This window comes from Clytia hemisphaerica, unplaced genomic scaffold, assembly GCF_902728285.1.
Source record: "Clytia hemisphaerica strain Z4C2 unplaced genomic scaffold, Clytia hemisphaerica genome assembly, whole genome shotgun sequence".
Classification (NCBI taxonomy): Eukaryota; Metazoa; Cnidaria; class Hydrozoa; order Leptothecata; family Clytiidae; genus Clytia; species Clytia hemisphaerica.
Window position 1 is genome coordinate 13396 of NW_027104620.1, and position 26657 is coordinate 40052.

General features: G+C 35.4%; 1 protein-coding gene across 1 annotated transcript; it reads right to left on the reverse strand.

Moving 5' to 3' along the window:
* Positions 1 to 26400, reverse strand: LOC136824665 (uncharacterized). The gene is made up of 9 exons (XM_067080656.1): positions 26117 to 26400; positions 25445 to 25724; positions 24755 to 24925; positions 24390 to 24492; positions 7728 to 7870; positions 6921 to 7050; positions 6077 to 6324; positions 5437 to 5716; positions 1 to 1075 (listed from the first exon to the last, which is right to left on the reverse strand). The coding sequence occupies exons 1-9, from the start codon at positions 26390 to 26392 to the stop codon at positions 784 to 786; spliced, it is 1923 nt and encodes a 640-aa protein (XP_066936757.1). The 5' UTR covers positions 26393 to 26400; the 3' UTR covers positions 1 to 783.
* Between the last annotated feature and the right edge of the window lie 257 nt (positions 26401 to 26657).

Below are 26657 nucleotides of genomic sequence, written 5' to 3' on the forward strand. Positions count from 1 at the left end.
ATACCCGCAAATAAGTTAAGTATTGTTAAAATTTTGGCTAACAACAAACGGCGCTGCATCAAGCGAAAATAGATCTAAGCGCTCTCGAGCGGGTACCACTTTCAGAAAAAGTTAGTCTGAACGTAGACCTCTACAAAACTCCGAATTCCTTATGCTGCACGAATCCGTTAGTGGATGTCAGCAGCCTAAAAAAAACTCCGATTAAAATATTTTGCTTGGCCGGGATTGAGAAACTGCTTCCAAGATCTATATAAAGCTTAGTTGCATAAAACCCTCTGGTGAATAAGTCGAACCTAATCTCTTCTGTGCTGTTAATACCCCACTTACCCTTTTGCATACCTCCCTCATATATGCATACCTTGTATATTATAAAAACTTGTCACCAAATTAATTATTGCTAACTAAAACCCAAGAGCCCGAAGATTATCGCGCTTGTGATTACTAATTTTTGGAGCCCCTTTGCTTTTTTACACCTTAGAATTAACAGTTTTCAGCCAAAAAAAAAGAAGAAAAAAATGCCCAAAAATGTCCTTTTAAAGTAATTTCACTTTAAAAATTAGGGGGCACCAAAATCCCAACTTTCCTAAATTGCCTCCCCAAAGTTGGTCGACAAACCACGCTATTTGGAGGTGGCATTTAGATGTAATACTACACTATTAAAGACAACCCAACCTCGTCCCGTGAAGGATGGACGCCAGAAAATTAAGTAAGCATCAAAAAGCCGAAAAATACACAGGAAACGAGGTTGTAAAAATTCCTATGAAAATTATGAATAATCTAAATTCACTCTATAAGTTCAAATATGTTTTTCCCAAACTCGAATCTCCGAGAGTTACCTTGGCAATCCCATACACTCCCTTTCAAGACGGTGAAACCTTTTTCCCCAATGATTTTTAGTAAGTCAAGACTCAAATCACACGTGTTTTCTGATTGTTCGATTTCTTTGTACCACGTGACTTCTCCATTGTTTTGGTCGTAAATCTCGACCAATCGAACTGGGTTATTTGAGCAAAACGAAATCTGATTGGCTGACGGATTCGATGGAGACTCTTTGGAATACGAAGTCACGTCTGTCCTGAAATCGAAAGAAAAATTTTATACTTTCAAGTTGTTTAGATAATGTGAAAATTATCTTTTTGAAATTTAAACATTCAAACTAAAATTTAGAGAGTTAGATGGTTAGAAAGGTATTTTTATTATTTTCCAAAAACATCTGTTTATGCCTTTTAAATCAAGTTAGGGATCTATAGCCCTAAGTCTCAGACTATGCACGTCGCTCGGATTTGAACTACACGCCCATTTCATCATGGATATTCTAAACCTTTTTGGGAAAATCATCCTTAAATATTCTTACAGCATTCTTAGGTTAGGAACCTAATTCAGACTAAATTTAACATTTAGTACATACGTCTCAAGCATAAAATGGCATTTTTGTGAAAGGAGTGAGGATAATTGACAATTTATAATTGAAAATGCTCTAAAAATGGCATTCCTAAGTCCTAACCTCAGTGGCCAAATTCCATGATGGTGATATTCTTAACATTTTCTTAAATTTTTGGCCAATTTCATGATGAATATTCTTATATAAAAAAGCGTGTAGGTAAAAATCTGAAAAAATCTCCGACACAAGGTAAGTGCCAATGAATAGAATTCCTTTTATATTTTAAATGTTTCGGAAAGATAATTTGGAGTAGATTATTAAGAACGTTTTTAATTAAAAGAAGAAAGTCAAAAATTTTAAACGAAAGAAGGAAGAACTCATGAGAACATTGATGATAATAAGGTTTTGCCCCAAAATTAGAAAAGCTTTGTTGAGTAAATATAAAATATTGTTTTCTTGACTTGCATTATTAGAAGGTGGTGAAAAAAGCATCGTGATTCTTTTATTTGAATTTTCATTTAAAAAAAATCAAAAAAATCATAGTATTTGCTCGTTAAAAAAGAATTTTAATGAAATTTTTAATTAAAAAAAAAAACACTATGTGATAGTAAATAAAAAGGATTATGGTCAACTTTTTTTTCTCTCTGAGCAAACGTCCAGGAAATGACGACTGTGATGACTGAATAGGTTGTCTGAATAGGTTGTTAATAGAAAAAAAAGGTTGACATTTGCTTCCTCAAATCTCAGAAGAAGAATTCTTCTTTTGCTTCTACATCTACTGGATAATTGAGTGATTTTTTCTTGTTAAAACAGTTCTCTGTTCGACCTACATTAATTTCTTGAATTGGACATAAATATATGATATACAAGCCTATATTATTGTAATCAATTTTTAGTCAGGCAGCTGGGGTCACACAAAAATAGGTGCTTTGCTTTACTTACAAAGTTTGCGAATAAATTTCTGTTGGTTGTTTTGAATAAATAGGATTATTGTGATCATCAACCGGACAATTTAGAATTATTTACCGGGGGAGTCCGGGAACATTCGTGTTTTTGATGACGTCACAAGCAAAATGAAAAATTTGATTTGATTGTAGAATCAAGTTTGATCCAAATGGGACTAATTACCATCAAAGTTCTGCGATTGTTGTTCTTTCAAGCATGTCTAGTATACACTTCGCATCAATCATTACGTCCTGGAGGTCAACCAATGTTATTTATTGGTATTTACCAAGAATCTCCACCCACCACCGCCCAAAACACCGCCACCGCCACTGCCACTAAACAACATCAAAATAACATCACTGGTTCAAATATCTGTCAATCAGCCATAAATAATGCGGATAAAAACAAGACCCATTTTTTGAAACATGTGCTGAATACCCAAGGTTACCAAATCAGTCATTTATTGAGTTCTCAAGATTCCGAATACCAACATTTCAACTTTTACACTTTCAAGGATGCTATTGAGATCGGACTAATGTTGAAATTGGACGAAACATTCCACGTCTCAAATGAAAGTCAATCAAGTCCAACCTGGAACGGGAATCTAATTAACAATTGGCAAAGATCTTCCAGAATCATCCATATTTTAGTATATGGTTCAATAGAAATTTCACGTTTTTACGAACAATATTTTTACAACAACGATTTTGCAGTTACATTCTTAAATACAGATTTCAAGCTCTTATCCTCATTATCCAGCAGTAATCTCATATCTCACGAAGAAAGCATCCAGGCCAATGCTCAGAATCTATTCAATCGATTAATCGAGAGCAAAATTACCAAATTCGCTCTCATTTATCTCAAAGACTCCTCTAATATCTATCGACTTGAATACGATACCTTAGCTAAAACTGTTAAAGCAAACTATATGTTTTACCAGATGTGTCCAGTCTTTTACGAAGTAGACACATCGAATGAGACTTCTATAAAGGCCCTATTTGAAGCACTGAACAATCAATACCAAGATGGCGTACGAGTAATTATTGGTGATCCCCAAAAACAAATCAAGTTTTATAATTATTACTTGAACAACTGGGACGAAAAATGGTATTCCTGGTTGTCATATGATCTTGAAGACAACATCGTCATAAAGTTTTATAAAACAACGAAAACCCGACAATTCAAAATGGGTTGGTACACCCATAAATTAACTAGTTTAAAATATGTGGGTTTGCAATCTCCTTTACCAGATTTTGATCTTACCATTTCACAATCCTACCTTGCAAAGCTGTGTTATGATTCGTACTTGCTTGAAATAAGTCGTATAATGTCTGTTATTGGTATCAGAGAAGTTGTAGGTGCCTTCGATTATTTATCATTTAAGTTATTCAAAATTGCTTATTTAAGGAAATTCAGAACTTTCAGTACGAGACGTCGACGTTTTTGTTTCGTATCAAAAATACCAAATAAATTGAAAACTCAACATTACTGTTCACTAAGTCAGAAACTTGTAGATGTAAATAAAGAAAGCGCTTGTTTACACCCCAATTGTGCAGCAGGTACCGAAAATTATTATGGAAGACTCGATACTGGTCAGAAATGGATTACTTCGTTCGGATATGGGTGTCGAAAATGCCCACACAACTATTTCAAATCCATTGAAATGAGTTCTAACGAGTCATGCCGAAGATGTTCCGAAATGGAGATTCCTTCAAAAGATCAAAGTCGTTGTTACAACCCATACCAGTATATCATCACGAATTTTTCCCAAACGACCTCTGTTATCTCCCTAAGTATATCAGCTGTTGGTTTATTCCTTGGTGTATTTATCATACTTGTATTATGGAGATATAAAGAAACACCTTTTGCGAAAGCTTCAAATTTAAAACATTCAATAATTCATTTAGTTTGGAGTTGCTTTCAATTCGCTATACTGCCTTTTTTGTTTATTGGTGAGCCAAACATCTTAAGCTGTTATTTAAGACCTATTACAGTTCTCATACTATGTATATGTCCTACAATTATCATTTTCATCAAGTCGCACAATCTCTTGTTTGCTTTCAAATCAACTACAATCGTCGATGACTCTGATAAACGAAAATTAAACTTGATTCAATTCTCAATTGTGTCGTCGATAATTTTATTTGACGGAACCTTATTATTGTGGACTTTAATTGTGTTCCCTCCTGCAGTCTTGCTAGATATCAATCATTCAGAATACCAAATTATAAAGCAATGTAACACGGGCTTACACGTTAACCTCCAAATTGTCATGTTGATTTTTCAATGCTTATTCACGTGTGTACAAGCCTATAGAGGACGAAATCTACCTGGACCTTTTAATGAGGCCATGCCAATCGCTTACTCCACACTTACTATAGTGTTCACTTATTTAATAACATTCCCAATTTACTATTTACAAAACGATGCAGAATTACGTGAAAATGTTCATTTGGTTATACTTTCAACTGCTCAAACTTTGTTTCTGATTATTTTTTATGGACCAAAGATTTACATCATTTTATGTCAAAGACACAAGAACACGAAAGCATATTTGCGTCAAAAAATGTGGCAGAATTCACAGAATAAAGCGGAGATTGAAATGCAGCAGAAATGATTTTCATGATGAATTTGCTCAGTTTGTAACCTAGTAATGAATATGATATGTATTGGAGAAAAATTAGCCCTTACTTTCTTTCGGATCACTTGTTCTGCTATACCGAATATGAGTTATCATACCTTTAGATCTAGTAATCCATTAATTGATATGAAGTAATTTTAGTAATAAAACGGAAGATAAATTTAGCAGGTGTTGCATAAGAATAAAAGTTGACGTTTTTTCCTTCTTGCTTTTCATCTTATTTTTCAAAGATCATGAATATTCCACTCCTTGCATTGGCGTATCCACCAGGGGGTAGGTACTGGCATAGTATTTGTTATGGGCATCATTTCTCCAATTCGGGGACCAATTCAGGAAGTTTAATGTTCAAAGGCGGTCAGGATTGAAATACGGGTTAAAACTGAAATGGCCTGGAATTCCAACGGGGCTAATGTCAAGAGAGGTTTGACCACCTCAACAGGGGTACAAGGTCTATTTAATTAATTTTTACCTATTTGTAAGAAAGCAAAGACTTGTGACATACTGATCAGCTGTCCCAATCCACGAGAAAGTCTCAAACCCACCCTTCATTTTCAACTTTTGTAAATCACCGCCATCTCCGCCCAAAAATTGTGTTGACTGAAGGGTGGTTGTGATTTGAAGGGCGTCTATCCACGCCCCTGACCGGATTTGAATAGATTCCATTGCTTCGTGTGGTTGGAGCGTAAATTGGTATTTTAAAGTTTCGTCTGTCTTGGAGCCGTAGATTGGGGACTCGACGAGTGATTGTGCTATAGAACAAGAAGAAATGGTGAAATAAAATTTTACACGTGTGCAGAAAATTTGAGGTATGATAGCTAAAAATCTAAGGAAGCCTTCCATCTTGCAAATAGTGAAGAGTTTAGGTGTCGAGATCTCAATTAAGATTTGTAATGCAAAAATTTCCTCAAGAGCTAATTATAATAAGACAGTTAATTGTAAAGTAAGTTGTAAAGGGGTCTAAGTCACAGCAAAATAAACAGCACATGCGCGCATGTAGCCCGCTGTCAGCCCATATCTCCTTTTTGATACATTTGTTTATTAGGCAGACGAAAATACAGTTATGTTTTATAAAGAACTACGAAACCTAAAAATGTTTAAGTTGTTTTTACCAGAGCATTCTTTTCCATTTTCAGAATTCTGCTTGACACCTTGAAATTGTATTCCTTCCAAGAATTCGCCATAATAAAACACAATACCAACAAGTTTTGTCAGACTACTCTCCTTTAACCATTCCTTTGAATTAAACCTAACCTTTTCGGTACCAACACAACCGTATGGTCCCAAAAGGTTTGGATGCAAAGATATCTCAATGTTTGATTGTGTTGTTGATTGGCTTGATTTACTGTACCGAAGCCATCTAGTGTAAAAAGATAGTGATAACGTAGCCTAAAATCTAAGCTAGTTTGATTCAGTCACTAAATCTGATGGTAAGTTGTGACTGAATATCAGTATTCCAAGGCAAACTTAAAATCCGTAAATATAAAAAATCTTTAAAGAGCCAAAAACGCTATATTACCGTGTGAATACGGGATTAGTTAACTAGGCTAGGAATAACTAACACGTTCCATGGTTTTCTCTTCATCCATCTTTAACTAATCAGAAACGTTGACATACAAAAAAGCTTTTATAAATTTACTTAATTTAACTCAGTTTTAACAAGCAACATGCTGAAACGACCTACCAGTACCTGATGATGAGAATCAGATAAAAATAGGACAAAATAGCCAGAGTATGAAAGTGTAGTGAGCAGCTTGAATAGATTACCTTGAACGAACAGATGAACATCATAGGTCCAAAAAGCAATAAATGTTTTTTTTCTCTGTATAAATATTGCATTTATATTATGCTCAGGTATGTTATGTTTTATGAGGGAAGATTTAATGATATGAAATTTTAGTTCACGAAAACTCACCCCATACTTTAAAAATGCGTGCATTCAGAATTTAAACTTACTTGTGGCAATTCAACAGGGCAGCCGATGATCGATACCAATGTGCTCCTTTGTATTTACCACTGTCATCTAGTCCGATCAATGGTTCGTCTTTTGAATGGACGGCCGTTGCTGTATCATGACATGTTTGTCCTAACGATGAGTGAGAAATATAAACATTTCAATAAAATACCTTATTACACAAATATTATTAGTCATTTTATTAACACGAATTGAAAAATTCCGTGTTAATAAAAAAACCCCTCAATTAAAACCAGCCGCCGTTTCCTTGAAAAAACAGAAACATTCGTGTTAATTTCAGATCATCCTAATTTCAAGGCCGTTGAATACTTGCCTAGTAATATTCGTGTAATAAGGTATTTTCCTATCGGAATCCAATAAAAATGGCCATCCACCCAACCCCAATTCATGATATGCAAGACTAGCGAGTCTTCTGAGAATAAAAAAAAAAAAAATTATATCCAATACGTCACTTTTTTTTATTTTTCAAGTGTATTGGGTGGAAAATTTTAAAAGTTTTCAGAAGACTCTCCAGTGGATATGCAGACCATGAATAGGGGATCTAAGATACAGTCATACAGATGACTGGATATCGATATTACTGAATAATGGAAAGTATAGTGTTATAGTAGGACACCGAAGTAGAGAGCGTCAACTGTAGTTCATTTTTCTATGTAAACTTCACTCCAGTTCTAAAATGGCGGAATAACTTGGTCCAGAGTTTTAATATCGGTTAGTAGCTATGATGTAATTATCATGAAGTATCTTTAAAATGGCGGACCAGTCAATTGCCACCTAGTGTTGCTAACCTTTGACTTGAGTGTAGAAGAAATTCATATCATCATGTCCTCTAGCCATGATCCCATGCTTAGTGTGTGCCAGGTCTAAACAATGTCCAACCTCGTGAATGGTTGCACCAAGGGTCGTCGAATAATTTGCCCAATAAGAGCCTCTGAAAAAAAAAGCTTATATTAAAGTTTGGAAGTTTCTAGACTGGCATAGATTGAAGTTCTTAAAGGATTGCCAGCCAATTATTTGACTCAAAGATACAGTAAGCAGATTCTTAGCGTGGGTACAGAAACTCGCAAAGCAGAACTCACGAATTTCTTTAATTTAATATTCCAATGACATGCTTCGTTTTTTTTAATATAAAGAAAGTGTACAAGGAAGAGAAGATGTAGCGCGCTCTCGATGCATTACACCGCTATCGAGTAGTGTTACCATGGAGATACCATTTTAAAAAGATTTTCCTTGGCCGGAACACTGACCTTTATATATCCCTGGACCAAGCTATATCCATATCCACCATCTTTGATCGCAGTTTTTTTTTAAAGTTGGTACCCGTAAAGAAGCCATTGTAGTGTTTGAAACTTTGCCTAAAGACAAACAGCGCTACATCATAAGTGTACCAATTTCAAAAAAACTCCGATCATAATATTTTGCTTGGCCGGCATTGAGTAACTTGGTCCAGGGATATATAAAGGTCAGTGACCCGGAACCGAGAAACTGCATCCCTCTGGAGGTTTATTTATGGACATGTTTTTTTTTTGACTGTACCAAAATGCCGATTTTCAACCAACCCGGTTCAAATCGGCACTAACAGAGACAGCTGAACCCTTTCTTATCGTTATTCAAAAATAAGAAAATAGCACTGGGTGAAAAGCTGTCTTTCCGAAATTTCAAACTTTGAAAGTCTCATGTTCCCCAGAAATTTCCAATTTTGAAAGTGACATTCCAATTTTTTTGGAAATTTGAACTTTCAATTTTTGAGAATATCAGAAAGTTGATATATTTAGATCTTTCAAAATTTGAAATTTCATATTTTATGGTCTTCTTAAAAGTTCAGGAATTTCATATTTTCTGTCGCTAGAAAGACCTAAAAGATGAATTTTCAGAGATTCTAAAAAATAAAAAGGCGACTTTTTCGATACCCTGGAAATGACTAAATAGCCGAAATTCCCAAAATTGAAAAGAACTGCAAAAATCACTTTTCCGATATTCCCCAAAGATTATTTTCTTCCAGGTTCAGAGCAGCCCTCTTTATAAGCATAGCGGTGGCAAAAAGTATATATATGTTATGACATGAGATGCAAGGAGCACTTTTGAAGATCCGGGAGGCTACTCAGCCAAAAGAGGTGACCGATATGTGCGAGCCATAAGCGTACCTTTTTTTATACCTCAAAGTCCCTCAAAGGGGTACAAATCTATAGCTTACTCTCCCAAAGGGTCCCAAAATCACAAAAATGGAGAATATTTTTCTTTCAAAGGTGGGTCATGTCACGACTTAAGAAAAATTAGGAGCAAATTTTGTGGAAAAACCCTCGAAAATTCAGAAGGTTTTCTCAAAGAAGGCTGAAACATGGAGCTTTAGTACAAAGATAAAAAGAGCACACAAATTAATGAAAGCAAAGTGTTTCTTTTCTGTTATTATTCCTTATATGGAAGTAATTGCTCTCTAAAGAATTTACTTTTGAACCACTTTTGTTATGACGTAAAGCTCCTTTATTTATTGTTTATTATTTTCAACGAAAGAAACGGGTATAGACAAAACGCTGAACGGCGGAACGACGGAATGCCGGAACCGGAATACCTGTTCCGGCCGGAATAGCTGTTCGGGCCGGAATAGCTATTCCGCGGAATAATGATTTTTTTTTATATTTCGTATTCCGCGGAATATGATTATATATTTTTTTCCATCTGGGCCAAGTCAAGCAAACGAAGGTATGACATCGCTGAAAACTTACAGTAAAGCACGGTTAGAAGTTGGTCCAGTGGTTTAAAGCGCTGGTTTCACGCACTAGGAAACCCCGGATCGAAGTCACCTTTAAAATTTTTATCCAGGTTTTGATGTTTCATGTTTTTTGGGGTGCAGATTCCGAAAAATAGGTCTGAAGTCCTGAAAAGTTGACGGAAGGGCACTATATGAGACCGTAAAGGACCCGTACGGGACCGAGAATGATCCCCTCCCCTAGCGCCGGACTTGGTAGGTCTCACGACTTGAAACTTTCTGGAGACGTCAAGCATATCAAGGGGGGAGCATGCCAAATTTCATCACTCCACTGTTACCGGTCCCCGTGCTACGGGCCGCGCAAGGTACGCTGCAGGACGTCCCCGTACGGACGATTGCCGGGTCGTACGGCGTTTTTAGCTGGTCAAATTTTCCGTGAGGTATAATTAATCTAGTTCTATCTTAGTTATATCTAAGGGAAACACTCAAACATAAAATCCCAAACAACACCCCGGGAAACTGTATTAGAATGACTTCACAAGCGAGTGCACGAGTGCATTCCTTTATACGAAAAACAGCCAATGAGGTAGCCGATTGCTGATTATAGGTGATTATGGGTGATTATGGGTGGTAATGGGTGATTATGGATGATTATGTACATAGATATACCCTCAGGGGTGGTAAAATAAAAGAGAAAGATTATTATTATAATAAAAAATCATATTCCGCGGAATAGCTATTACAATACAAAAAATAAAAAAAATAAAAAAATCATATTCCGCGGAATAGCTATTCCGGCCGGAACAGCTATTCCGGTTCCGGCATTCCGGCATTCCGCCGTTCTGCGTTTTGTCTCCACCCGAAAGAAACCGAAAGAAAGAAAATGTGTTTTATTATCTTAATTCAATAAACATTGTGTTGAGCTTTTGTACAGAAGAAAATGGCAAACCAAGTTTGATGCGTCTTATTTTTACAAGCTTTTTTCAGGTAAGTTTTATCAATTTTATTCCATTCTTATCGCTTTTGAAATTTAAAAACAAGTTTTTCCATACAAAATTTTCCAATTGAAACCACTTTAGTCGGTCAAAAATAATTAATAAGAGAATTTATACAATATCTCTGGCCAATCAAATGCGAGTACTCAATCATGTGATTTTGAGGGACATGTGGAAAGTTTTAAACGTTTATTTCATTATTTATCTCAGATGAAGTGGTGTTGAGTTGAGTTTAGGTTGAAATTTTGGATTGCAAAGTTATATTTCTTCATATTATTTAATGTTTTTATTTTGTTTTTAGAAAAAAATACTTGAAATGGAAACAAATTCAGTATAGACGCAACCATGGTACCATTCTACCTTCAAAATTGTTATCATCGTTATGTTGTTATTGTAGAAAAACTTTCAACTGAAGCCTTTGCTCAATGAAATCTTGTTGCAGTCGGTGAAGTAAATTCTTCTGGATTTCCAATGGAAAGTATATCAATGCACGACGCTTCAGAATGACAGACTTTATCGGTGGCTTGAAAACTTAAAGCTCATCTTCTTCGCTACATACATATACAAAAATTAAACTCGGAAATGTAATAAAAATAAACGCGTAGGATGTGTAAAATAAATCGAGAATCACGCAGTTTTAATGATACACACAACTGATTATTATACACAAAATTTCGTATGTGAGGCTCTAATAAACCAATAAAGACTCGACAGGAATTGTATGGATATTGAGATGGGGGATTCGGCGGATTTTTTTGTAACATCTTAGCTTTTTTATTTTTGAAATGAAACATGTTACAATAAATATATAATGTACTGTATGTAGAAGAATATATGAGCATTTTGTCAAAGAAAATGTTACTTTCTTCGTATTTCAACATCTGTTTGTAGTCTTTCTCAAAGAAAATTTTATTGTCTTTTTTTCAGATAGTAATTGACTCCTTTTAAAGCTTTTAAAAACCTATTAAAGATAGGTTTGAATGGTTCTAAATGACCTTTAGACTGAAAAGAACACCAGGAAATTTGAGGTTCCAAAGATTTGGGAATTTAGAGAATGTCACATGGTGGCGTTTCCAAAGTCGGAAAACTTGACATTTCTATTCCTTAACAAATTCCAAAAATATGAATTTTAAAACTTAGAAAAGACCAGGAAATTTGAAGTTTCAAAGTCTGGGAATTTAGCGAATGTCACATAGTGGCGTTTCCAAATTTTGGAAATTCGATATTTTCACTATTCTCGAAAGTTCTAAAAATATGACATTTAAAACTAATAAAAAATTCTGGAAATATGAAATTTCAAAGTCTGGGAATTTAGCGAATGTCACATAGTGGCGTTTCCAAATTTGGAAAATTTGACATTTCCGTGCAGTTCCGTGCCTCCAGAAATCCCCAAAAATGTGGAATTTCCAGACATTTTTTGGTCTTTTTTGGTATTTCCAATGTACTGGAAATCTCGCTTTTCACCCAGTGTAGGTTAGTAGCTCTGTCCGATACTTTTTGTCCGATCTTAATAGCTTTTATGGAACTTAAGATATCGCTTGTTGAATCCGGAGTAATTCAGGATGAAAAAAATCATAGTCTATCTCGGATTCATAAAGTCAGCTCGATATTTGGCCTTTGTCGTGTCCAATTTATATACGAAACTTATATCAGTGTGAAGCTAAAGGATTGAATTTTCACATCGACCTCTTTGTTTTGGAAAAAAACGGAGGAAAATGGGATCAAATTGATCATTTTTCAAATCTAGGTGCTAATTCTATTCGTATATATTTTCCTGACAAGTCTATCTATCGGGGAGGTGAATTGAGATTTTTGTTTAGTTGATAAGAAAGGAACGAACTAAAGAAAACGGGAATTATTAAAATGAGTGAAAAATGATTAAAAAAGTCCTGAAAAACCCCATTCTTGGGTTGAACAAAGTTGCTCACGTGAGTTGTCTAGTTCACATTCATGAAGTCGGCTCTATATTCAGCCTTTTTCGTGTCAAAGTTATATACAAAACTTATATCAGGGTGTAGCTAAAGGATTGAATTTTCACATCGACCTCTTTTTTTTGGAAAAAACTGGAGGAAAATGGGATCAAATTGATCATTTTTCAAATCTAGGTGCTAATTCTATTCGTATATATTTTCCTGACAAGTCTATCTATCGGGGAGGTGATTTGAGATTTTTGTTTAGTTGTTAAGAAAGGAACGAACTAAAGAAAACGGGAATTATTAAAATGAGTGAAAAATGATTAAAAAAGTCCTGAAAAACCCCATTCTTGGGTTGAACAAAGTTGCTCACGTGAGTTGTCTAGTTCACATTCATGAAGTCGGCTCTATATTCAGCCTTTTTCGTGTCAAAGTTATATACAAAACTTATATCAGGGTGTAGCTAAAGGATTGAATTTTCACATCGACCTCTTTTTTTTGGAAAAAACTGGAAGAAAATGGGATCAAATTGATCATTTTTCAAATCTAGGTGCTAATTCTATTCGTATATATTTTCCTGACCAGTCTATCTATCGGGGAGGTGATTTGAGATTTTTGTTTAGTTGTTAAGAAAGGAACGAACTAAAGAAAACGGGAATTATCAAAATGAGTGAAAAATGATTAAAAAAGTCCTGAAAAACCCCATTCTTGGGTTGAACAAAGTTGCTCACGTGAGTTGTCTAGTTCACATTCATGAAGTCGGCTCTATATTCAGCCTTTTTCGTGTCAAAGTTATATACAAAACTTATATCAGGGTGTAGCTAAAGGATTGAATTTTCACATCGACCTCTTTTTTTTGGAAAAAACTGGAGGAAAATGGGATCAAATTGATCATTTTTCAAATCTAGGTGCTAATTCTATTCGTATATATTTTCCTGACCAGTCTATCTATCGGGGAGGTGATTTGAGATTTTTGTTTAGTTGTTAAGAAAGGAACGAACTAAAGAAAATGGGAATTATTAAAATGAGTGAAAAATGATTAAAAAAGTCCTGAAAAACCCCATTCTTGGGTTGAACAAAGTTGCTCACGTGAGTTGTCTAGTTCACATTCATGAAGTCGGCTCTATGTTCAGCCTTTTTCGTGTCAAAGTTATATACAAAACTTATATCAGGGTGTAGCTAAAGGATTGAATTTTCACATCGACCTCTTTTTTTTGGAAAAAGCCGGAGGAAAATGGGATCAAATTGATCATTTTAGGAATCTAAGACCCGATCAATCGAACTTGTCGAACCAATCGAACAATCGAACTAATCGAACTCCATCGAACGATTAAAGTTCGATTAAAAAAATTAATCGAACCTAATCGAACACTCACAATTTTTGAAGCAATAGCAGTTCGATTAGTTCGGTCAGTAAAAAGTTCGATTAGTTCGATGATATCAAATCCTCATACAGTCATATATCTTCCCTCGCTTGCAAAAACTTTGTCCTGGCACGCGATTGCCATTTCGACAGTTCCCGGACTTAACAGCTTGACGTTTATTGTACCCGGATATTTGTCTATCCGGAATAAACTCCGTAGCTCCTCTGTTGCGATTTCGCGCGCGGCCGAGTGGCAGAATACTACGCCCCAACAAACCGCCTCTGGCGCTAAAAGGATACAGGAAAAGTGTGTAATCCGTTATCGGAAGTAATTTCCCGATTTACATTCCGAATTTGGCTTTGAAAAGAAGTTAATATACGGTGGCGGAGCAGCACAAACTTGTCGAACAAAATTGGTTTATCGAACTGATCGAACCGAAACCCTTTGTTTTGATCGAACTTAATCGAACACTCACAATCTTTTAAAAAATCTTAGAGTTCGATTAATTTTTTTAATCGAACTTTAATCGTTCGATGGAGTTCGATTAGTTCGATTGTTCGATTGGTTTGATAAGTTCGATTGATCGGGTCTGGCTAATTCTAATCGAATATATTTGCCTGACGAGTCTATCTATCGGGGAGGTGATTAAAGATTTTTGTTTAGTTGATAAAAAAGGAACGAACTAAAGAAAACGTGAATTATTAAAATGAGTGAAAAATGATTAAAAAAGTCCTGAAAATGACCCATTATTGCATCCAACACCTTCCATCAAGTCTTCTTTTTGAATCCTCCCACGCTCCGAAACTCGTTTGTTTTGATTTTGAATGAAGCCATTCCACTGTCAAAAAATTTCGAATGTTCGAATGTTCGAATTCTTTTGACAAAACATTTTGGCGCCAACAACAAAGTTAACAACGTCGTAACCAGTCCTACTCGTAGGGGTTTTTCAAGAAAAACAGGTATGTAAGTCACAATTAACTTATTTTTTTCTCCTCATTGGTACAGTTTTTAATTCTCCTCTTGCCAACTTTTTTTCAGACAATTGATATTTCCATTCAAACAAACTAAGATTTCTTATAAAAATTCTTTTTCTCAGTCTTTTTCTCATTCGAACGTCTGTCTCATGTCTACAATTTGTCTCTTCGTGTGCGCCACGCCCCTTTTTTAACCAGGTCTCTTTTTTTTTCTTAGGAATGGAATGTCACGGTTCTAAAACCACACCAAAACGCTTCAAGTGTCGTAACAGTGATTGTCAAAAGTCTTACCCGAATTCCAGCAATCGAGATCGACACGAGAAGAAGGTAGGACATTCGCCTGCACCAAGACGCGACGGACCCCATAGCAAAGAAGGCTGATGGAAATTATAAATGCCCGAACTGTACAGTAACGTCAGAATACAAAAGTAATATGCTAAGACATTTACGAAATGGTTGTACGGCTAAAACAAAAATGAACAAAAAAATATGTCCATTCTGTCGTCAAGTTTTCCAACAAAAGTTTAACCGCGATCGTCACATTCAAAGGAAACACCGTGATGAGTTAACCGATATGGATCATGACCAAATGGTACCAACTTTTGATTCTCAAGCTGCTGAAATGCTAAATGTTACCTTTTATGAGCACAATGAAGAGATCTTTGAAGAAAGTGACGAAACTGATTTCGACTTTGTCACTCAAATTCAAGTAAATCCTGCCGAATCCGACCAAAATGATACCACCCAATCCGCCCAAAATGGTATCACCGAATCCGCCCAAATTTATACCAACGAATCTGAATCTGTAATCCTTGTTTTTACCGACCAGCCCACCCCTGTAGAAACCGAATCCTCCATTGATGAAACCCAGGTTCAATCCAATCCAATCCAATCATCATCACCCAGCGAATCCGCCAATGATCAAGAAAGCCAGGTAATCAATTACGATATTTTCAAAGAAATCGTAGACTAGCAAGCGTCTGTCTTTCCTTGGACACAGGAAGGCGGGAATAGTGCTTATAATAAAGAGTTCTTATAAAAAATAGAAATTGCCGCGGGAGAGTGGATTGGAAAGACAGACTAGTTCCAAGTGGTGCAATACGGGATTTTGCTTCAATCTAATCTCAGGCAATTACGTTCCCTCGAAAAAGAGGGAAGATAAAATGAATGGACACGGCTTATTTTTTCTTCTATTCTCATCGCAATATTTGAGTTTCTCGGAGTTATGGATGAGAAAAGAATTATAAACACAAAAACAGAAAAACGTGGCGAGGACTTCTCCAACTTTTTCGCTAAACTGAGAAGAGAAGTTTTTTAATGCTTTTAAATGTTTATAAACACAGAGTTAAACTGTCTTGGCATTATCTATCTGAGATACTTTATTCATACATTGTTTCTGGCTTGGTTGGGACGTTGATTTATTCACAAAAACAAACAAACTCATATATGGATTATACTTTCACTTTTTCATGTGATTGTTGTGATTGAAAGATTTTTTGATTATGTATGGTTATAAACATTCATGACATGTTTTAACACTGGGATCTTTTAAATTTTGTTGGCTTGATACGCTGGTAAATCTCTAGTACAAGTGCAATATTTATGACATTATGACACAGCTGAGATTCCATGACTATATGCAGGATACTTTTTGCAGGGAATGTTCAATATGTTAATATGCTCACATTCATTGGGTAACAGATCACTGCTTTTTTCTATGTGTATATACAAGTTAAACCTGATAACCTTATCCCAGAGAATGTAACTCCAAAATGGCTACAGAAATCCTCAAAAATTATAATGGAAAGTATGGTATTTATATAACATTTTTGGTGGTGGCAATACTGTGCAATATGTTGTGGAAATGATGAAAAGTGAAGTGGTAATTTGGAATTTAAAAATTGACTGCTTGTTATGCGGAAACAATATTCTGACAAGCTGACCACTGAGACACATCTTGGTTCTATTTGTGAATGAAAATAACAACATTTTACATTGAGATGACTGGTTTCCTGGGCTTTCGGATGCCCGTCGTTTAGCTGGAATTCACTACCTTTGACTCTAAATGTTAGATGTACGAGGATGTTTTGGGTTTTCACTACTGGCAGACTTCCAGGGGGGAGCACTTAGGCAAAATTAAGTACGGGGACATGCCGCTGATCAGGGTCCCTTTTTCGGACTCTAGAGATATCTGATAGGGTCCCAAAATTTACCGTGCGATTGGGTAACTTGCATCAGTGGAGGCTAACATGCATAGCCCTCAAATGAAAGACCTGGCTGGTCATTAAAATACAACTACGCAGCTCCGCTTGCAGCTCTACACTACCATTTTTGTTTTGATTTAACTTTGTATTTTGATGACCAGTCAGGTGTTTCATTTGAGGGCTATGCATGTTAGCCTCCACTGATGCAAGTTACCAAATATCACGGTACTAATTTTCAAGATGTAGACAATTTTTAGGGTGGAAATTTAGAAATATTTGAATTTTTTGTCTACTTTAAGTCACTTTTGTCAATTTACAGGGTTAAAGTGGGGAAATATTTTGATTTTTTCGATCAAATCATTTTTCGTTCTGAATGGGTCCCAAATTTACCTAACATTCACATCTCACAGGGTCCACTTTTCAAACTCCAGCGTAGCACGTCCCCGTCAGTCACCAAGGTCAGTGCCCCCCCCGGCAGACTTCTACCTTGTCATTTTGTGTTGTCCCCTGGTGTTGTTGAACAAGTTCAGACTGAAATTTATACGTCAAAGTTTTTCAAACTTACAGTTTGAAAGTTTATGAAAATTTTGATTGGATTTTTACCAATTAAAAAAAAAATCTACTTGGATTTAGAAGTAATTTTATGTAGATACTATATATATAATTTTTATAGCAAAATTGAAGGTCAATATGAACAAATACATATAATTTTATGTTTTGTAAAATAAAAGCTGTTGCTTTTTTGAAAACATTTTTCTTTTTGGCTACTACAAAAAAAAAAAAGTATTCTTATGCCTGCAGTGGCCTGATCTTTTATATTTTTGATGTCGTTTTTCTGAAAAAATGTTTATCTTTTTCTTTTGAAAAATATTTTTCCCCTTATATGAATATTTTTGTTTTGGGGTACCTATAGCTGGTAGGTTCAGTCCAGTTCACATTCTTTTCATTCAGACAAAAATATCATACTTTTTGTGAATAACTCCTTGTCTTGTTGTTGGTATCTTGTTAGTGCATTTATGCATGATAATTATGGGAGAAAGAACTTTCAATTTTTTCAAAAAAATGCTCCTAAATTGACTGATATTCCATTGTACTCACCTTCTTTTATAATATTAAAATCAAAAAATAATCAGGATGTGAAAAAAAATAAACCAGCCGAGGCTGGAAGGTCAGCCAATAGAGCTTAGCTAGATAGCTTTAATAAGTGGGTTAACAGATGTAAGAGATGTTCTGAAACAGATTAGACTAACAATGTTGAATAATGTACAAAATGTGAAACATTTGATAACTTGATTTAAAATTATTCAAAATAAGCCTGAGAGCTCCTCCAAGCCCCCCCCCCCCCACGAGAAGATCAAAGTATGGAGACAATATCCATATGTCAGATATACAAAGTGTTATCTAGTAGAAATAAATAAGAAAATTGCCAAAACGTCAGAACCAAAATAAAGATATCCATCAAATATACATAGAAACTGTACTTTTTGTTTTACTTGATAAAACTCCAATAACACTTTAAACTAACAAGCTACAAACTTTAAGTCACAAAGCGCAAACTCCAGAAAAACACAATTTGCATCAAAATCTTTGCAAAACGTAGTTCATTTTTATAACATTTCAACAGGAACTGTATTTTGGTAGACTTGGTCAAATTACAGAAACCATTTGTCAGTTGTCTGCAAGGCCAATGAGGTACGTAAAAACTGACTGCTATTCAGTGAAAGCCAAAATTTGGCAAGGTCAGAAAAACATAATTTACATCCAGTCTTCGTAAATAAACTTTGTAGTTTAGTACCGTCAAGTTACACAACATGCACACAACCATCTTGAAGACTTTGCTGGTCGCAAATGATAATCGAAAGCAAAACTTAAAATTCATAACTATGCAGGGAAGCTCATTTTCCACCTATTTTGCCTTAAACTCCCTTTTGAATGGTCTATGAATTTGGGCGATCGCTTTACCGCCTTGGCGGAATAAACACACGACCATACCTTAAAGGAAGAAATTTTGGCGGAAAGAAAATTTGGCGGATTTGGCGGATTTGACTGAAATCCGCCAAATTAAGTTCCCGCCAAAATTTCTTTTTTCCGCCATCCGCCAAATTAAATTCCCGCCAAATTAAACATTTTGAAAATATGATCTCTTTTAAGGTGTTTTTGCTATTTTTTCGCTGTTTTGACGCCATCTTAAGGTTAAATTTGTAAGCGACCGCCAAATTAAATTCCCGCCAAATTTAGTTTTTTCGTCCATCCGCCAAATTAAATTTCCTCTGAAAAAACTTTTTTGGCCGTCCGCCAAATTAAATTCCCGCCAAAATTTCTTCCTTTAAGGTAATAAATAAATTCAACAGGGCAACGGAGTAGCAATTAATTTCAACTGGGATTCCTCTCTTCTGTGCCAAGCACTGGTAGTGTTTTTTAAACTTTAAAACAATGTTAAATGAAGACCAGATGGATCTGTTTGTTATGACTGTGCAAGTTGTGACGAGAGTGTGCATGTTGTGTAACTTAACGGTATAATTCATTAAATTCTAGAAACCATTTTTCATAACTTTCTGCAGTCCGCTTTCTGCAAGTCTGATAAGAGATATGTATAAACTGTTATCGCCATTCATTCCATTCCATCATTCAGTCAAAACGTGCGCCAAGGTTAGAAAAGGTTAGAAATACACTATCTGCGTCCGGAACTGCGTGAAAAATAGTTTGATCAATTTCAACAAGAACTGTATATATTAATATTAATATAATTGATCAAATTCCAAAGACCATTTGTCATAATTTTGCAAGTCCAATAATAGGAGATGTGATGTCATCATTTGGTTCCCGTCATCTGACCGCCCCTGATTTACGGTCAGCAGGTAGAGTTGGAGAGTCGGAAAGATTTTCCGCTGCTTTGCTGGATTTCCACTGTCGACCTCTGCACGCTCTGTGTTTACAAGTTTTCAAATCGAAGTAGCGAGCCGCATGCTAATGGAGAGTAACAGGAGTAAACCGAAAACCAGTTTATCCACGGTTTCTCAATTTCTTAATTCAGATCAGTCCACACGCGGGTACAGATTCCCTTTCAACAAGATGTATATAGCTGCTTCTTGAAAGAAAAATATTTTCGACAAACTGACCCCCACTTTTTAAAGTAGAAATGACGGGAACCAAACAATTTTTTGCGATTCGCCTTATCAAACACGTCCAAGCAAACCAAGTCCAAAAAAGCACGATTGCATCCAGTCTCTATCAAATTTAGACAGTAGCTGTACTTTTGTAAACTTTATCAAATTCCAATAACATTATAACACCATCAATCCCACCTAGAGGCAAACAAGAAAAATATGTTTTTATTGCAAAAACTAATAAAAAGCAGCAATAAAAAGTATCAGAAAATTCAACATAAACAAAAACTTGAGCAAACGGCTTTAAACCTTCAAAAGGTGTAGAAAAAGAATCACCTTGATGAAAATCATGTGTTTGATTTGCCGAGTTAAAAAAATAAATGACAGAAATTGAAGCTTGCAACAGATTTACACTGGAAATACTTTGGTACAACACTGACTTGTCACATCTGACTTATCGCTTGAGCCGCCATCTTGAAACACCACATTATGATCTGTAAAAACAACGCACGCTAAAAGTACCCAAAAAGTTAAACCGATCGGAACAACACTGACTTATCACATCTGACTTATCGCTTGAGCCGCCATCTTGAAAGACCACATTATGATCTGTAAAAACAACGCACGCTAAAAGTACCCAAAAAGTTAACCCGATCGGAAGAAAGTTTAAAAATCAAAGTGAGATCGGGAAATCGGATTTTTTTTGCCGTCTTATGATGATGATGATGATGGAAGAAATGAATTTTACGGATTTGAATGCTCAGCTTAGGCTGACCAATAAAATAATAATAAAGCATAAAAAGTACCGAGTTTTGTTTACTTTTTTATTCTAATCTGTGAGAGTGAGTGCGCTGTTTTTAGTGAGCACTCCGCCGCGGTATAAAAAGCACTCCACCGTTTATTTAGTAAATAGCGCCATTTGGAACTAGTCGTTGTATTCAGAAAACATTTTAAAAAAATAGATCCCATTGAAAGTTTAATCTGCAGCGAAATACAACGACGTGGTTTACTAGTCTAAAGAAATCGAAGAGCGAGCGAGACAAAGAGATTTGAGCAACGGGGACATTTTTAAGGAAAAAGTTTTAGCAAAACTTAGGAATGATATTAAAAACCGAACATCAAAGCATACAGCGGCAAAATTTTTGAAAGATTCTTTTGGTGAGATACTCAATGATTATAACTTCATTTGTTGGTTGGCAAAGCAACTTGAAATGAAACCCTGTCGCTTAAACGACGTTTTTCGAAATTGTGTAAAAGAGTTCGTGCCCCGAAACTCAATTTCCCAAGTATGTCTGCAAGCTATTTATGATTTTTGGTTGAAAGAAGAAAACTCGATTGTGAGCAACGATCGTAGAAATGGACGGGACGAGATTAGGATCGCTAAAGAGGAATTCCTTATGAAATTTGATGGATCCGAATATTGAAACTGAACACGTGACTCTCTCAAAACGGGCAATATTAAAGTTAATATTAAAGCACCACGTATGATCTACACTAAAAGCCTATCCTGCCTGTACCTTGAGTTCAAGAGAGAACATCCCGACAATGCTTGCTCTTTGAGCACATTTGTAAAATATCGGCCATTCTACATTGAGGTCCCGACTGAGCGTGAAAAACAATCTTGTCTTTGTATTCTTTGTCAAAATGCCCATACCAAGCTTAAAGCAATCAACACATACAGAAAAATTTCAAAATTGCAGCCGATTCTCTCTGTGACGACCTACCTCAACGCTCAGGAAAGTGTTAATCGTATTGATCAGTTCCCAGAGCAAAATGATTCCAAAAATATAAATTATTATGTATTTGAGACTGTTTTAGAAACGTATGTGAAAAACGGAGTCACAAAGTCTTACACTAGAACCGCCAGAGTCGACAAGAATGAACCTGTAAATGAGATCTACTCTAATCTTATCGCCAGTGGAGCAAAATATCTTTACCACAGATCGATCGTCGACAACATAAAAACCACCATTCCTAAAATACTCGAGAGTTTCAACGGCAAGTACATCGAACTTGACTTTTCACAAAACATTGCACTGAAACCAAAAGACGAAGTTCAGAGTGCTCATTTTTCTGGTAAGCAACAATCTCTACACTGTTCACTTGTTGTTGACGAAAACGGCGAATTAACTTACGTATATCACTTGAGCGATGATACCGGTCACGACCCTTCCTTTGTTGATGAAGTATTACACGATATTTTCAAGGAATGGAACATTAAAGACGAAACGGTAATCATAAAGTCAGACAACGCCTCAAACCAATACAAAGATCGGTATGCTTTTGCCTACTATCAGAGTCTGGCGGACACCTACAACGTCCGACTTATACGTTTGTATGTGGCAGCTGGGCATGGCAAAGGTTTGATAGATGCCATGTCAAGTTTTGGTGTCAAATCTATCTTGAGGAAAGATGTTCTAACAGGTGATGTGTGGTACAAAAACAGCCAAGAGATGTGTATCCATCTCCGCAAAGTGTAGCCCCAGCGAACACACACAAACAAAACCATGCTTTATCGCAACGTTGATCCCGTAAAGGTAGATCAGAAAAGAATGACGAGAGGGGAGCGACCAATCCCTGGCTGCAGCAAACAGCATCTCTTTGACTATCAACCAAGGAAAAAAGAAATTTTATGTAGGGAATATCTTTGTGACTGTGAATTTTGTTTAAAGTTTGAGTTTTCCTGTTGTAAGAAAGAGCAAACCGAATCGAGCATCGAACTGGGCTACGATGAATCAAATCTCGACGTAGACGACTTAGATGAGTCCTCAAAAGTGTTTGAGTTTGTCACCACGCCATCGTTTATCGCACTCGTTTCCTCTGATTCGAATGAGCCGGTGTACTTAATGAAAGTTGAGTACAAGGGAGTTGCCGAGGAAGAGGAGAATGACAAATACGGACACACTGTTTCAGTTGGTGAAAAGTTTTTAAAAGGTAAATACCTCAAAATGATTAGATCACGTTCATCTCGCGCTCATAAGTTCACTATATTACAGGAAGATGTTTTGTGCTTGCCGGAGGAAGTTTTTGAAGTTTTTGTTGATGTTTCGGACGAATTGACCTTGGACAAGGACATTTTTAAGACCCTCCAGCTACGAGCTGGAAATATATAAATAAATTATTAAATATTAAATCTATTTATTAAGTTTTATGAAAATATTATTTATTTATGAAAATTTTGTGTGATAATACTTTTTGCTAGTTTGTCGTTATACGTTTTTCTCAGGTTTTTCTGTTCTTTTTATTTGCTTTTTGAATTTACGTGACTAGTTTTGATCATAAATTTCTCCGATAGCTCTTTCATTTCAACTTGAATGTTTCATTGTTTCTTCATCTTTCTGAGTTTTTTCATTGTTGTAGCGGTTCAAGTAAAATTTTTATATGTTTATTTAAATATATCATTACAAATAATATGACACAATAATTTAATAGAGTAATGTTCGTACCATTGTTACCGTAGAAAACAAAGCTTATTTTGATCTTAAAACACTCCAGACTCCATAAATTATCATAGCTATTGCCATCAGTTCTGATTAGTTCTCGTCAGAGATATACCATTCATATTCCATTTAACAAATATTGTAAGGTTTTTTAGGTTGTATTAATCCTTTATGGTTACAGGCAAATGACTTTTTCGATCCTAAAATACTCCAAAACACTCTGAAATCTTTTATTTACTTTAAAATTAAGTTCAGGTTTAGTCTCCAATCTAATAATAACTTTTCAACGATAGTTATATGGCTGATAATGCAATAAAGATGATATTTTTTGTTGATGATTGTTTTGATCATAACTCACTCCGGCCTTTAAAAAAATTACTCCTCAGGCTATTTTATGATTTTAGGCTACCTCAGGAATGCATAGAAACCTCCTCAGGGCCGAATAACGAGTCATGGAGTGAGATATGATCCAAAACACTCCATGATTAATTAATCCTGAAATACTCCGAATTTTGAAATTTCAAATAGCTCATTTTAAAGCCCCTCCCAAATTTCAATACATATCAAAATTTTGGGAAAATTCATCATGCGAATGACGAAATAATTCAAATAAAGTAATTTTCACGATTTTCGAAAACCTGATTTTGGTACAGTCAAAAAAAACATGTCCTTATGAGCTAAGTGTTCCGACCCAACAATCAAGCACAGAAGAGTTTATGACAAAATAATGAATATCAGCATCTTACCTCATACAACTATCATCAAAGAATTTGGTGCGATCAATCATTCTTTCGTCTGTAAAACATTTCACAAGATCATCCAAAGACGATGTCCACGTGTGTAACGAGCCTACAAAAATCCAAGCAGAAATTCTTAAAATCATCCACACAAAAAAATTTCACTAAATTTTTCAACAACCTAATAATTACTTCAAACGGCATTTACACATGTGATATGTTTTTCAAAAAGACCGTTTTCAATTTGTATGCAAAACTGTAAACAATTGCAAACATTTAATATGTCTGAAGAAGTTGAAATATCGTAGCAACAAGTTTTTGAAAAAGACCGATTTCAATTTGATACCACAAACACAAAGTGTTTGTCCACTTACCTGTTCCAAACAACGCCAGGCGACCGCCACCCAAAGCAGCGTGTCCGCGCGCATAGGACATGATTTTACTGGTTGTAAAGTCAGTTTCTCCTTCTGGTGGATGGTATCGTGTGCATGACATAAAAGCTACATATTTGCAGAGTGGACTCGTTCCAAATTTAACACAAAGTTCTGAAAATAAAAAGAATTTACTGGATATAAAATTTTAGACAAAATTGATATAATATGATAAAATACTCTTGGAAAGCTCTTACAGGTCCCGAGTTGGACATAGAATTGCAAAATCGTAAAATTGTAAAATTTTCACTTTCCCTTTAAGGTTGGTTTTCTAGCTTACTTGATAAAGGTCAGTGCCTGGTGTCATGCCTTAAAGATATATACAGGATACACGTTTTTTTTAAAGAAACAAACTTTTAAGAAACACGAGGCTCAGAATGCCTAAAAACTAAGGAACATCTAAGAAACATGCTGAGGCTGAGAATGAGAAAATAACATTTTTTAATTCGTTTTTTTTAAGAACCTTCCAATCAAAACAAATGTTTATTTTTCTTTGCATGAAAAATAGACTGGTTATGTCAAAAAGTTTTGAAACATGTAAGAAATATTTAAAGCTCAAAAGGCCGATTTCTTAAGAACCATTGATGCTGCTTGGTAAAACTAGTTTCTTAAAAAAAAACGTGTACATCATACCTTTATGAAAATATCGATACAGGTCATCCGGAGTCATTCCCTTCGTATCCTCTATATCCAAATCGCTTTGCATGATTTTAATATCCGGTTCGCCAGCCTCGTTCTCACACAATCGAAACGAGGCTCGTTCAAAATGGTTCTCATGTAACGATTCTTGAAAGAAGACTTGTATCAAACGTAAATTGAATTGAAGTTTTTTGATTGCGTGTTGTAAAGTATTGTTGAGACCATTAGGTGATGTGAAACTGCCATCCGTATTCTTGCACACGATGTAGATTGGCTGAAATAAGCAAAGAAAAGATTAACTTCATTGACTAAAGTAAGACTATCGACAGACTACCTAATACTATCTGAATACTAAAGATACTTTTCTTTTGCCTATTTTTCCAAGACCAGGTTACAGTTAAGTCTTCGGGGAACATAAATTTGTTTGAGGAAATGTCGAGTTATGGAGTAAGGTTTATAAAGCACTATTAACTGAAGGGACGATAATAAAACCAAACGCTACTATTAACGTTCGACTAGATAGAAGTTACTCCCATGGGGGTTTACATCCAGATTTAAAGCAAAGGAGTTTAAGTTATTTCAAATACTACTGAGATTTTGCAATTCAAAACTAAGCAGAGATTTGAAAAGGTGTCATAATTGACTTCTTGCAAATAATTTGTATACCTGAAAAAATCTTTCATTTTCATCTTTAACAAAATCAACTTGAACTTTCTTCCTTTCCAACTCGCCATTTTTATTTTCCCATTCAAGAATGACGTCACTTGATCCAAGTATGACGTCATGGAATATTTTGAACTGTCCATCAACTATAGGCCATTTCCGAGCACCACAAGTAATTTCTTTTGGTATGGTTTCCCTCTCTACATTAAATTGACCATGAATATACACTAAAGGTATTGTTGTTTTAATTTTGTCACATGGCCAGTTTAATAATTTCATTTTTATACCTAAAAATACATGCAAATGTAATAATAACCAGGAATGCTACTCAAGCTGGTTGCTTCAAGAATATCCCACTAACGTTAAATGGATGTTGTTTTAACGTTTCGGGCCAGGAGATAAGACAGTGCAGTAGTGTGTAAAGTAAAATTAATAAAGAGGTTTTTTGTGTTTTGAGTTAAGGTTAAGTTCAAGTTTTTTTTAAGTTTTGTTTCCGCCATTATGGATGCAAACGTTCGAATCTGTACTGGTGATCCCTTACGCA

Coding starts and splice junctions, on each gene's coding strand:
- LOC136824665 (XM_067080656.1), bottom strand. CDS start 26,392: ATGAAATTATTAAACTGGCCATGTGACAAAATTAAAACAACAATACCT. Junction 7,871..24,389: donor TTTGATGATAGTTGTATGAG/GTAAGATGCTGA, acceptor TTTTTTTTTCAG/AGGCTCTTATTGGGCAAATT. Junction 6,325..6,920: donor GCCCTGTTGAATTGCCACAA/GTAAGTTTAAAT, acceptor TTTTTACACTAG/ATGGCTTCGGTACAGTAAAT.